The sequence below is a fragment of the Oryctolagus cuniculus genome, chromosome 5 (genome assembly GCF_964237555.1).
Source record: "Oryctolagus cuniculus chromosome 5, mOryCun1.1, whole genome shotgun sequence".
In the NCBI taxonomy this organism is placed as follows: domain Eukaryota; kingdom Metazoa; phylum Chordata; class Mammalia; order Lagomorpha; family Leporidae; genus Oryctolagus; species Oryctolagus cuniculus.
Genome location: NC_091436.1, coordinates 37,361,161 through 37,374,412, shown reverse-complemented (window position 1 = coordinate 37,374,412; position 13,252 = coordinate 37,361,161). Strand labels below are relative to the sequence as shown.

At 37.0% G+C, this 13,252-nt stretch overlaps 1 protein-coding gene across 2 annotated transcripts in view; it reads left to right on the top strand.

Annotated features, from left to right (window-relative positions):
- ENPP3 (ectonucleotide pyrophosphatase/phosphodiesterase 3) overlaps nt 1–13,252 on the top strand; it is a 97,341-nt gene that overhangs the window by 31,895 nt on the left and 52,194 nt on the right. For both annotated transcript variants that reach the window (XM_070074616.1, XM_008263526.4), the window contains 5 exons: nt 7,103–7,182; nt 10,048–10,167; nt 10,710–10,819; nt 11,211–11,276; nt 11,984–12,056. In XM_070074616.1, the coding sequence (XP_069930717.1) occupies nt 7,103–7,182; nt 10,048–10,167; nt 10,710–10,819; nt 11,211–11,276; nt 11,984–12,056 (449 nt within the window). The remainder of the gene's footprint in view (nt 1–7,102; nt 7,183–10,047; nt 10,168–10,709; nt 10,820–11,210; nt 11,277–11,983; nt 12,057–13,252) is intronic.

The window sequence follows — 13,252 nt, the reverse complement described above, 5'->3', positions numbered from 1 at the left end:
GTTTGAGTACTAGTTATAGCATTAAGTCACAATGTACAGCACATTAAGGACAGAGATCCTACATGAGGAGTAAGTGCACAGTGACTCCTATTCTTGACTTAACAAATTGACACTCTTGTTTATGGTGTCAGTAATCACCCTAGGCTCTTGTCATTCTTGTCATGAGTTGCCAAGGCTATGGAAGCTTTTTGAGTTCGCTGTCTCTGATCATATTTAGACAAGGTCATAGTCAAAGTGGAAGTTCTCTCCTCCCTTCAGAGAAAGGTACCTCCTTCTTTGATGACCTGTTCTTTCCACTGGGATCTCACTCGCGGAGATCTTTCATTTAGGTCATTTTTTTTTTTCCAGAGTGTCTTGTCTTTCCATGCCTGAAATACTCTCATGGGCTTTTCAGCCAGATCCAAATGCCTTAAGGGCTGATTCTGAGGCCAGAGTGCTGTTTAGGACATCTGCCATTCTATGAGTTTGCTGTGTATCCCGCTTCCCATGTTGGATCATTCTCTCCCTTTTTTTTATTCTATCGGTTCTAACACCATTTCTTCAAGAGACTGTACTTTTTGAAACCCTTGTTGAGGATGAGTTGACTTATACTGGTTTATGTCTGGGTTTTGTATTCTGTCCCATTGGTCTTTATGTCAATCTTTATGACTGTACCATCCTGTTTTAGTTACTATATATTTTCAAGTCAGGAAGTATGATGCCTCCAGCTTTGTTCTTTTTCAAGAGTATTTTAGCTATTCAGGGTCACCTGTGGTTCCATATGTTTTTTTTTTCTATTTCTATAAAAATGCCATTGATATGTTGACAGCAGCTGCATTGATTCTGAAAATGACTTTGGGTAGTATGAACAGTTTCAACAATAGTAAGTCTTCAGCCCATAAGAATTAGATGTTTTTTAATTTGTTTATGTCTTCTTTAACTTCTTTGCCCAATATTTTATTGTTGTTACTATTAAGTCTTTTGCTTCACAATATTTATTTCTAAGCACTTTATTCTTTTTTATGCTATTATAAATGAGATTTTTTCTGAATTTAATTTTCAGCTGGTTCCTTATTAGTACATAGAAATGTAACTGATTTTTCTGTGTTGATTTTGTAACCTGTAACTTTACTGAATTTATTAGTTATAGTAGTTTTGGGGGAATCTTTGGTGTTTTCTATATATGATAATATGTTTTCCACATAGAGGGACAATATTCCTTCTTCTCTTATTTGAGTGTCTTTTATTTCTTACCTAATTGTTCTCACTAAGACTTCCAGTAATATATCAAAAAGAAGTGAGCAACATCCTTTTCTTGATCCTGATCTTTGTGGAAAGAGCTTTCTAATTTTAATCACTGGGCAGTATCTTAGCTGTGAGATTATCATATACAATCTTTATTGTGTTGAAGTAGTTTTCTTCTAGTCCTAATTTGGTGAGAGTTTTCATCATGAAATTTTTTAATGATCTTTGCCATGCATGCATGAAAGGTTTTCTACATTTGTTGGGATTATTATGTGATTTTTATCCTTCATTCTGTTAATGAGCTATAATCACATTAATAGATTGTCCTATGTTGAACCATCCTTAAACAAGGACATATATCACTTGGCTATGGTGTGTAATCTTTTTAATGTGTTGTTTAATTTGGTTTGCTAATATTTTGTTGAAGATTTTTATAACTATCTTTATCAGAGATATTAGTCTGGTATTTTCTTATAGTGTCTGTTTTGCTTTTATATTAGGGTAATGCTGTCCTCATAAGATGAGTTTAAATGTGTTCCTCTGTCCCCAGTTTTTTTGGAAGAATTTGAGAAAAATTGTCATTAGTTGTTTAAGTATTTGATGGAATTTGCTGATGAAGCAATCTGGTCCTGGACTTTTCTTTGCTGGAAAGTTTTTTACTGCTGATACAGTCTCTTTGCTAATTCTAAGTTTTCTACAAATTTTCTATTTCTTTAGTCTGGGTAGGTGATATGCTTCCAGGAATTTATCCATTTCTCCTAAATTATACAATTTATTGGAACATAATTGTTCATAGTAGTCTTCTATGATCCTAACAAAAGTAATTATTAGTTTATTAATTTTATAATATTAATTAAAATAATTGTTAGAGAAAAGTCCACTGTTGCTTTCTGTTTTGCTTGTAGTTCTTTTTACCCCCTTTTCCTCTCTTGCTGTCTTCCTTAATGTTTCATTTTTATTAGAATGATTTGCTTTTTTAAAAAAAAGATTTATTTATTTTATTTGAAAGGCAGAGTTACAGAGAGGCAGAGGCAGAAGCTTCCATTAGCTGATTCATTCCCCAGATGGCCGCCAGGCCATAGGTGCGCCAGTCCAAAGCCAGGAGCCAGGAGCTTCCTCCGGGCCTTCCCATGTGGGTGCAGGTGCCCATGGACTTGCGCCATCCTCCACTGCTTTCCCAGGCCGTAGCAGAGAGCAGGATGGGGAGTGGAGCAGCCGGGGCTCAAACAGGCACCCATATGGGATGCCAGCACTGCAGCCAGCCCTGAATGATGTGCTTTGATTCCTTTCTCTTTTTATTTTATTTCTATGGTTTTTGCATAAAATATATTTTCCTTATAACAGTTTATTTTAAGCTGGTAAGAACTTAATTTCAATTTCATAGAAAATTCAATACTTTTACTTCTCAATGCAGTTATTAATGTCACAGTTTACATCTATATTGTGTATCCATTAACATAGGATTTAGTTATAGCTATTTCTAATACTCTTGCCTTTTAACTTTTGTACTAGAATAAGTGATTTTCCTGCCACCATTATAATAAAACAATGTTCTGTAATTGTCTATGTGTTTACCTTTGCCAATAAGTTTTATACTTTCTTATGTAATTTCTTATTTGTTGCTGTATAGTGTATTTTGTTTCAAGTTGAAGAATTCCTTTAGCATTTCTTCCAAGGCAAGAAGAGTGGTGATGAATCTCCTCAGCTTTTGTTTGTCTAGGAAAGTCTTCCTCTAAAAAATTTACTACGTCCTTTTTTGAAGGACAGTTTTCTTGGTAGAGTATTCTTGGTTGGTAGGATATTTTTTTTCTTTGAACATTTTTTATAGATCATCCTACTCCCTTCTGGCTTGCAGGGTTTCTGTTGAAAAAATTAGCAGTTAGTTTTATAGAGCTCCCCTTGTATGTTCTACCTTGCTTTTCTTTCACATCTTTCAAAATTGTCTCTGATTTTTGACAAACTGATTATAATGTGTCTTGGTGTGGATTTCTTTAGGCTCGTTGTATTGGGTTCCCTTGGAGATTTGAAGTTATTATTTCTTTGAATTCACTTTCTGGTTCTTTCTCTTTCTCATCTCATTCAGAAAATTCCTTACAGCATATACTGGCCCCATGCATCTTTTAATCTTTATTTGCTCCCTTTTATTCTTTTTTCTTTTCCTTCTTCTGCCTGAATGATTTCCAATGACATGTCTTTGGATTTCCAGCTCATACCTTCTGCTTGATCTGGTCTGCTATTTAATTCTTCTCATGAATTTTTCAGCTCAGTTATTATATTATTCTGTTTCGTGATTTCTATTCAGTGCTTTTTATATTGTCTCTTTGTTGTAGGTTTTATTTTGTATATACATTGTTCTCCTAACCTCAGTGAGTATCTTTATGATGATTGTTTTGAATTGTCTCTTGGATAAATCATGTATCTCTGCTTCATTAGGGTTAGTTTCTGAAGATTTATCTTGTTTCTTTGTTTAGAGCATATATTCCTCTTTCTTAATTTTTCTTTACTCTCTGTGCTGGCATCTGAGCATAAAACAAAATAACCGTCTCTCTAGCTTCATTGCCTGGACTTCTAAAGGAGAAACCCTCACCAGTCAGCCTGCTCAAAGGTTCTGAAGGCTCCTCAAAATTCCATGCTAGGCCAACCTTCTTTTGTTGTTCCAAGCACCCCCACTAGGTGTCAAGAGCAAGTTAGTTTCCCCAAGTGCTTTGGGATAAGCAAGATTAAAGCCAGTTTCTTAGGAAGTCACCAGAGAAGTCAGATCATTAGATACCATTTACCATTCTTCCTGTCTCCAGGGATAAGTTGGGGTCTAGGTGTTCTTTTAAACCTCTTTTCTCTGTGCTGAGTTTAGGGAGGGGCTGAGGTGACTATCTTGCTGGATCAAATCACTGCCTTTGTTCTGTCCGGCTCCCAGATGACCAGAGTATTCCACATCCTGTTAGTGCTCCAAAACAGGCAAGTCAGAAACCAGTCCTTTGGGAACTCCCTGTTGGGACATTGGATATGTGGTCCAACTCTTTCCCTCACCGTGAGAAACTGAGAGCTGAGATTTATCACCTGCTGAGCAGAGAGGAGCTGTGGTTATGCCTGCATGACAGGCAAACCTCCCCTTTGTTCTGTGTAGTCCCCAGGCTACCAGTGTATACTGGATCCCATCACCTCTCCAAGACAGGTGAGATTGAAATCAGTCATTTGGGTAACACCAAACTTGGGATGTCAGATTTGTGCTCCAATTCTTTACATCCTTGGGAAGAACCTGAGAGCTGGGGCTTTCCTCCTGATAATTTAGTGCTGTGCTACAACCCACTCCTAGATTACGGTGAAAGCAGGTTTCCCCTTCCTACCAGTTTTGACATAGCTGGTTTCACACTTGCTTCATAATTAGGAGCCTCCCTAAGTAGTTCCTGGATTTTACTCAGAGGAAATTGATTGATTGCTATTGAATGGTCGTGTCTGCAATGGGAAGAAGAGTCCAAGGCTTCCTATTTGAACATCTTTCTGACATCAGTCCTGTCTGTCTTTCATCCTTTTTTCTCTATGTGCCCAGGATTTGGAATGCTTACCTGAAACTCCTGGGAAAAGAGCAGTTGTAGAGCTTATTAATCTTGATTTTGTTGAGTGATGGTGATGTCATAAGCCAACCAGGTAGCTAGTCTTTGCAGGAGATTGTTCTACTAAATACATGCCAAAGTGAAAGTATTTCAAGCCTGTGAATGTTGCTGAGTAGCTTGCCATGTTTTCAGTTTGTAGGAATGTCATAATTAATAGTATTTAATTATGCTTATTCTTATATAAGAATTCCATAAAGAGTACATTATAATTTTGACTTGTCTATTCTCTTGGCCACTTTACTTATTCATTAATGTAGTCTTTTTGTCCCTCCTTAAAGTTTAAAGTTATTGTAAGCCTAGCTACATTGGCTTATCCCATTTATATTTTTTAGTTTATTTTTGTTTGGTACCTTCTTTCTACAAAAGGCTTATTTTTAAATAATATTAAAGTGTATATGTATATAGTAAAAACAAACAAAACCTCTTTATTGGTCTTCCTACATTTCCTTGACAGAAGCAATTGTTCCTATTGGTTTGTTAGGTATCCTTCCAGAAGTATTCTATTCAGTGGTAATTCAGGTTATTAATATCTGCAAGGAGCAATGGTAGAAAATGATGTTTCCGTGAGCTGTTCTCCAGTATCTGTGGTTCAGAGGCAAGTGTAGATAGCCAACAGGTGTGTCATGTTTAGGACATCATAACTAGGGTGGTGTAATGTTTTCACAATACAGGCAGCTTACTTTGCACTTTATTTTATACCCTGTAGCTTTTCACATTAATAATTTGAGTTTGCCTTACATATTTCAAGGCAATAAATCAGAAACTGACTTTACATCTCTATTTGTTGTATCATCTTTACCCCCACTTACATTCTTTTAATTATGTTACTGAATTAGATCACATTTCATTTTCTAATCATCTGACACCTTACCAATACTAAATGCGTCATTCCCTGATTTAACGGCAAGCTTTATTTATTGCTGGTATTGAGCAAGAAATAAAAATAAAGATTATTTTCATCTTAAGTTATGGATTATGAGTCAAATTATAGAGCTATTTGCAAAAAGAAGTACATCGGAATCCTCTGAGTGCTTGTTAACATGTGTATGTTTTTTTGAGTTGTCTTTCCTCCATGTCTACCCCCACCCTCTTCCCATCAGAGGACGCTATTTAGTGGACTGGAGATGGAGCCCTAAAAGACTGCGAGCAGGAAATTCCTCATCATAGTGGAAATACTTAACAGAGACTGGGAAAGAGACCAATCTCAGGCCTATTTGAGAAAACATTCATTGTTTCCAGCTGCAGAGTTTTATTACTTTTTGGACAGCGATCAATTTCACTTTTTTTTTTCCATCTCAACAGAATCTATAATGGAGATGTTTTCTTTTAGGATTAGAGGCAATGGGATTTTGGTTTGGAAAATTTCTTGTATTTCACTGCTGCAAAGGAAATAGTTGTGCTCCAGTGGCTCTGACCTCTAAATGGGTTACTGTGCAGATTGAAAACAACAGAACAATGAAAGCAAAATTAATGCCGTACTTTGTAAAAAACAGATTCATGGAAACTTCGACGATAAAACGGGAACCAAATTCAAAGTAATGTGTAGTAAAGTTAGCCCATTTTGTAGACATGACTATATGACATTGATGTATGTGGCTATACAAGTAATTTTGGACCTCGTCCTATAGAAAATCTCAGCTGAGATGCAAATGCGTTAGACATTCTTTTTATAGTGACCAGATTTGGAAAGAGGGAAGCAGCAGGAGCAGACAAAACTGGCCATGTCTAATTTGGGGTATCTTTAGCTCAGCTTAGCAGTCAGGAAGCTGTAGAATGTAGGCTAAAATCCTGCGCACTCTGTTTTTGTATTGCCTGCCCTTTACTAAGAATTGCTTTATATTTTTAAATGATTGCTTTCCAAAAAAAAATCTTTTTGTAACATGTAAAAGTTATATGAAAGTTTCAATGTCCACAAATAAAGTTTTATTGGAGCACAGCCATGCTCACTTGTTTACACGTTATCTATGGATACTCTAGGGCCTCAAAGGCAGAGTTGAGCTGTTCCAACAGAGGCTGTAGAGTCTGTGGCCTTCTATTATGTGGCTATGTACAGGAAAATTTTAGGGATCTAGAATTAGTTTACTCTTTTCCTAAAAACTGACATGTCTTGAAATAGAGGAAACTTAAGGATCAGAATATCAACTTCTTTCCATCTCTGATCTACATTCTAGTTGTTTTTCTAAGAAACTTCATGTTTAGACTTTTCATTACACAACAAATTCTAAGGAAGAAATAACTTCCTGATTTCTCCCCAAATTTTGTTGCAGAAACATGTGGAATTCATTCAAAATACATGAGGCCTGTGTATCCTACCAAAACCTTTCCAAATCATTATACCATTGTTACGGTAAGTACTTGGCCCAGTGGCAAGACTGTCAGGAGCTGGCAGGAACTGGCTGAGCCCAGTGCATCATGGTTCACAAGCGCATGTGCTGATAGCTCTTGGCTTAATTCAGGCTGCAAAGGCGGGGCTGTAACTGAGGACAATGGAGTGCTGTGGGACATTAACTATGAAAGAGTGTTCCAGCATTAGCTACATTCAGCTTTGTGAAAGGCCAGGAGATCCTCTTTTTATGAACCATTCTTTGGCTTTTTGATTGTCCTTTACCTAGCTCAAGGTCTGCTGGGGACAGTAGGCTATATGAGTACATGAGGACAACCGCTTTGATGTGGGAATGTTGTTCTCTCCCAATATTTCATTATGTTTAAGTTGATAAAGAGTTCTGCTTCACAAGTGTAATGGCTTGACCTCTACAGAAAAGGAGCTAAATCAAGAGAATTCTCCTCGATGTATGAAAAGATGTAGGTGGAATGACTAAAGTGAACTCAAAGAAACATTAAGTCATTTAACATATATAGATTTAAAATACATTTTAAAAGTTCGCCTCAGCCTTTATCACCAAGGGATATTTGTATCTTTACTAATTTGTATTTTATTATTCAATCATTAATGCACAGTAACTATAACATTTGATTTTATTCCTTAAATATTATATTTGTATATATATCCTCATTATTTGGGATTTACCTTCTTACTAAAATTTATTTGTGGGGCCAGTGTTTGGCTTAGTGGTTAAAACCCTGTCTGGGATGCCTGTATCCCATAACAAAATGCCTGAGTTTGAGTCCCAGATCCAATTCCAATTCCACCTTCCTAAACATGTTGACCCTGGGAGGCAGCAGGTGATGGTTCAGGTACTTGGGTCCCTGCCACTGACATGGGAGACTGAGACAGAATTTCCAATTCAGGACTTTGACTTGGCTCAGGCCTGGCTGTTGAAGGCATTTAGGAGTGAAATAGCTGAGGGGAGATCTATGCCTCTCAGTCTCTCTCTCTCCCTTCCTACTTCCCCCACCCATTTTAAAAATGGTTGTTACCCACAAATCAGTAAATGTAGTGCATGCATGGTTATTTGAAGACATGTACAAAGCAGCAATATACACAAGCCCAAAAGAAGTTTGGCAGGATGACAATGTGCATTCTAATTTTAACTGTCATACTAACAACAAATGTCATCTTTGCAGCCCATTGTATATTTAATGCCATGCTTTTCATGTCTGTGGTTTTGTTGATGATTTTGATGTTAACAATGGCCCCCAAATATAGAGTTAGAGTGATGTCTGGTGTTCCTTAGAGCAAGAAGGCTGTGATAACAGAAAATATGTGTTAGGTAAACTTGAATCACAGACAAATTATGGTTATCCAAAAATATCTGTTAAATAATATATCTTGGGGTCAGCTCTGTGGCGCAGCTGGTTAAAGCCCTGGTCTGCAGTGCCGGCATCCCATATGGGCACCGGCTTAAGACCCAGCTGCTCCACTTACAATCCAGCTCTCTGTTACGACTTGGGAAAGCAGTAGAAGATGGCCCAAGTCCTTGGGCCCCTGCACCCGCGTAGGTGACCCAGAAAAAGCTCCTGGCTCCTGGCTTCAGATTGGCATAGCTCCAGCTGTTGCAGCCAGTTGGGGAGTGAGCCAGTGGATTGAAGACCTCTCTCTCTCTCTCTCTCTCTCTCTGCCTCTGCCTCTCTCTAACTCTGCCTTTCAAATAAGTGAATAAATCTTTAAAAAAAATAATAACACATCTTTAAACTAAAATACACCAGAAACAAGGTTATGTATTAATCATTAGATGAAAATATAGTAGGCAGAGGATATTAGCTTCTGCTATGTACTGATTACATTTTAGCAAGTAAGAAAATTTCAAATATAAAATCTGCAAATAATGAGGATATTTCAAATTTAGATAAATTTAGTTATTGCTACATAGTAATAAAACAGTAAGATGCAGAGTAGTAATCTTGTATTTTCCCAATGAGCAGTGATTCTGTATTCACTAATTCAGTGTTCATGGCAATTTTATAGAACATAACTACAGTGATTAACAAGAATTGACTGCATACATACATACATAATATTTATAATACATATATTTATGTATGTATACAAATAAGAGATTATACATATTAAGAAGAATCTTCAAAAGTTTGTTGAAAATGCATATCCTGAAAAAATTGTGTATGGTTTTCAAGATATTTGCACCAAAAATAAATTCATCTTTCATTTCAAAAAACAGTTTGAAGTAGCCTCATATAAATGCTATTAATTTATATTTTATGTAGATATAGATATAGCCACATACAAACACATGATCATGTATGAGTATAATAATGTTCTGAAAAGATATCCTAAAAATCTATCTACTAGTAGTTACTACTATACCACATTTATACCACATAGGATAGGCACTCAAAGAAAATATGTGGAAAGATTGAATGAATAAATGTGATTGGATTAGTGGGTAATGCATGGATCCACTGAAGGCAGGATGGATTGGGATTGGGCAGGCTGCCTTTTGAAGTGCTGCTAACAAATGTTCAAAGCCAGAATATTTTACACATGAAATCTTCTATCTGGTAAATGTCTTGCTATTGTTTCCAATATAACCATTCACTATTATTGTAATGTGAGAAAATTTATTAGCAGTTATTAGGCATTCAGGTTTTACATGACCATCACCAACATAAACCATCAGCCTAATGTCATTCATCTGCTGCTATAGACCTGATATTTGAGTTCAGATCAAGTATTTTATGTTGAAAGTTATGTGGGTATGTGACATGAGTTATATGTCATCTGCTACTTAATTTAAATGTACATTTTGCTAATATGTTATTTTATCTTAAATATTTTTTAAAATTATCATTTTAGGGCTTATATCCAGAATCACATGGCATCATTGACAATAGCATGTATGATGTAAATCTCAACAAGAACTTTTCACTTTCTTCAGAGGAGAAAAATCAGCCAGCCTGGTGGCAGGGGCAACCGGTGGGTAGCAGTCTACTTGGAATTGAAAGTAACCACCAGTGCCCAGTGTGACAGTAGATCAGCCTTGACGCACTGCTTGGAGTTTCACATTATCCATTCAGGTTCTAAAGGCTGGGGTGGGACAGTGTTTCCCCACTATTTATAATTATAATTGAAATGTGTTAAACATTTCTAATTATTCACGCAGAGGGCCTTAGGTTGAAAAGTGGATATTGTATCATAAATGTGTCAATCTGGAAATTACTCAGAAAGATTATCCATTAACTTTTTCCCTAATTCTATTTCATAATCCTTTTAAAAGGAAAGAAGAACTGAACAATTTTACCAATTTAAAAATGACCTTTTTCTTACTGATTTACTATGTTTTTAATTTTCAAGGCAGATTTTGGGTCATTATATATTTTAACCACTATAAAGACAAATTTTACTTAAGTGTAATACATGTTGCAGTTGTTACTCTTTAGTTTCCAGTAAGTTGTAGAAGTTCTACCCCCAAGTAATTTTATTGACTTTCATTTATTCTAAATTTGTTCTTTGTGCAGATATGGCTGACAGCAATGTATCAAGGTTTAAAAGCTGGCACCTTCTTCTGGCCAGGATCTGATGTGGCTATAAATCAGACCTTTCCTTCCTTGTATTCACCTTACAACGGGTAATGATTTTCTCTCTGATAAATTCTGTTACAAATGGACAGATAGTGTCTAGGGATAGGTGCTCAATAGATATAAATTCATAAATGAATAAAAATCAATAGATTGAACAGATCATAATCATTGACTTTTTATTTTAATTTGGGGAAATTGAAGGAGAGAAAGGTAAGGAGGAAACAAAGAAATATTCATTTAATATGTAATATAGCAAGTGTATCTATAAGTACTAACAATATGATTCCCTTTGAGTAATAATGGAGCCCTTTCAGTATTTTGATCATACAGGAAGCAAAACAAATATCTGAAGATATTAACCTATCTTCCTGAACAGGAATGTAATGGAATTATTCTTTATTGAATTGATTTTTGAGAATTTTTTCTCTGCCTCTTTAGAAGCATCCCATATGAGAAGAGGATCACTACATTGTTGGAATGGTTGGACTTGCCCAAAGCTGAAAGGTAATACATAATGCCAGAGCAGTGCTATCTTAGAGGGATATATGTAGCTAAGAAATGAAATCATCTCTTTACTTTCAATGACCATTTCTGAGAAATGGCATTACCTTTTATGGGCACTTTTCAAAACTTATTGCTGAAACCTGATGACTCTGTTCCTGGGACATGGTTGACACTATCGCTATTGAACAATAGAGATGGAGCCAGCACCAGAGGGAGAGGCACCAGGAAGTAGAGGAGAGCTGAAACTGGATCTGACTCTCTGCTATTAGAATTGACCAAGCCACAGGTGTTTGCCCAAGGTGATGGCACCAGGCTGGAGTTGGAACTTCCTTGAAGGGTGCTCTATGAAAGCAGTGCCTCAGAATCTAGATATTGAGACAGAACTGCGTGTGGCAACAAAAAGTCAGAGACCAGGAAATGTAGAGGGCCAGGGCATACCAAGAGAGGTTTTAGCTGCAAGAACAAGACAGAGTTTCATAACTAAGGCATACCAATGCTTATATCTAGCATGGTCTCGTTTATTTCCTATTGCAAGAGCTAGCCCTGCTGAGACCAACTGGAACATCTGGGCCTGGAGGAAGAAAAGGAAGCCAGAGAGAAGGAGAGGGCAGCAGCCAGCAAGTTTAAGATCTACAAAATCTTCCAATCCAGCTTTTAAGTTTATTCCAAATTGATAATATCTTTTTCTGCTTTAATTTTCACTCTAGACCTGATTTTTATACCATATATGTGGAACAGCCTGATTCTGCAGGACATAGTGATGGGCCAGTCAGTGCCGCAGTAAGTTTTATTTTAAATGCTAATCTGTCTAATCCTAACCCACAAAATAAAATGATATTCTTTCATTTCAAATGAACCCAAAGATATTTGATATTTACAAGAGAAGATAAAATTAATTAAAAGTCTAAAAAGATTGTCTACCATATTAGCCACAAAATAGTTAAAATTCTAGAAAGAACAGCTACCTTTTGACCACATCTTACTTCATTTGATAAATACTTATTAAAGACTTAGACAAGGCACTGTTATTTCACATCATGAAAACAAGGCTAGCTACTGAACTTGCCAGACTGATGTGGTAATGTAGTGCATTTTAAGCTAGGTCACCTGAAAATCCATTGTGCTACACTCAGTTGCCCACTCACACATGACTCCATGCATGAGTTCCTTATCATTGGGCTTCTTATATTATTGCCTCAGGCAGAGTTGTTCTCCTCTTAGTTCCCCACTATCTTTGAGATGACCCCTCTAACACTGGTCTCTTCATTAGCTAGAGCACTTTGTTATGATTTTGCTACATATAGTCCTCAAATAACTATTTTTAATATATAGGCTGGCGCTGTGGCTTATTAGGTTAATCCTCTGCCTGCGGCACCGGCACCCTGAGTTCTAGTCCCGGTTGGGGCGCTGGATTCTGTCCCGGTTGCTCCTCTTCCAGTCCATCTCCCTGCTGTGGCCCAGGAAGGCAGTGGAGAATGGCCCAAGTGGTTGGGCCCTGCAGCTGCATGGGAGACCAGGAGGAAGCACCTGGCTCCTGGCTTTGGATCGGTGTAGCGCGCCAGCCGTAGCGGCCACTTGGGGGGTGAACCAATGGAAAAGGAAAACCTTTCTCTCTATCTCTCTCACTGTCTAACTCTGCCTGTCCAAATATATATATATATATATATGGCCATTTTATCCTTTAAATTTCACTAAAGACTCTATTATCTTTGACATAATGTAAAGGAACAAAACCCCCATGACTATGGTGTTTCCTTATTCCATGAAAATTCATTTACCAGTGGTTCCTAATAGGAGTGCTGTCTTCCTCGATTGGAGTATAAGCCATTTGCTCAAGCAACATGGCTTTCCCATTGATCAGAAAACTCCTTCTTCCTTCCTATTAAACTAAAATGATCCCTACTACAAGACCTTGCTCACATCTCCCCAGTTTCAAGCCTATAGACCTCCTCTGAATCCCAGCACCACTCTAGACT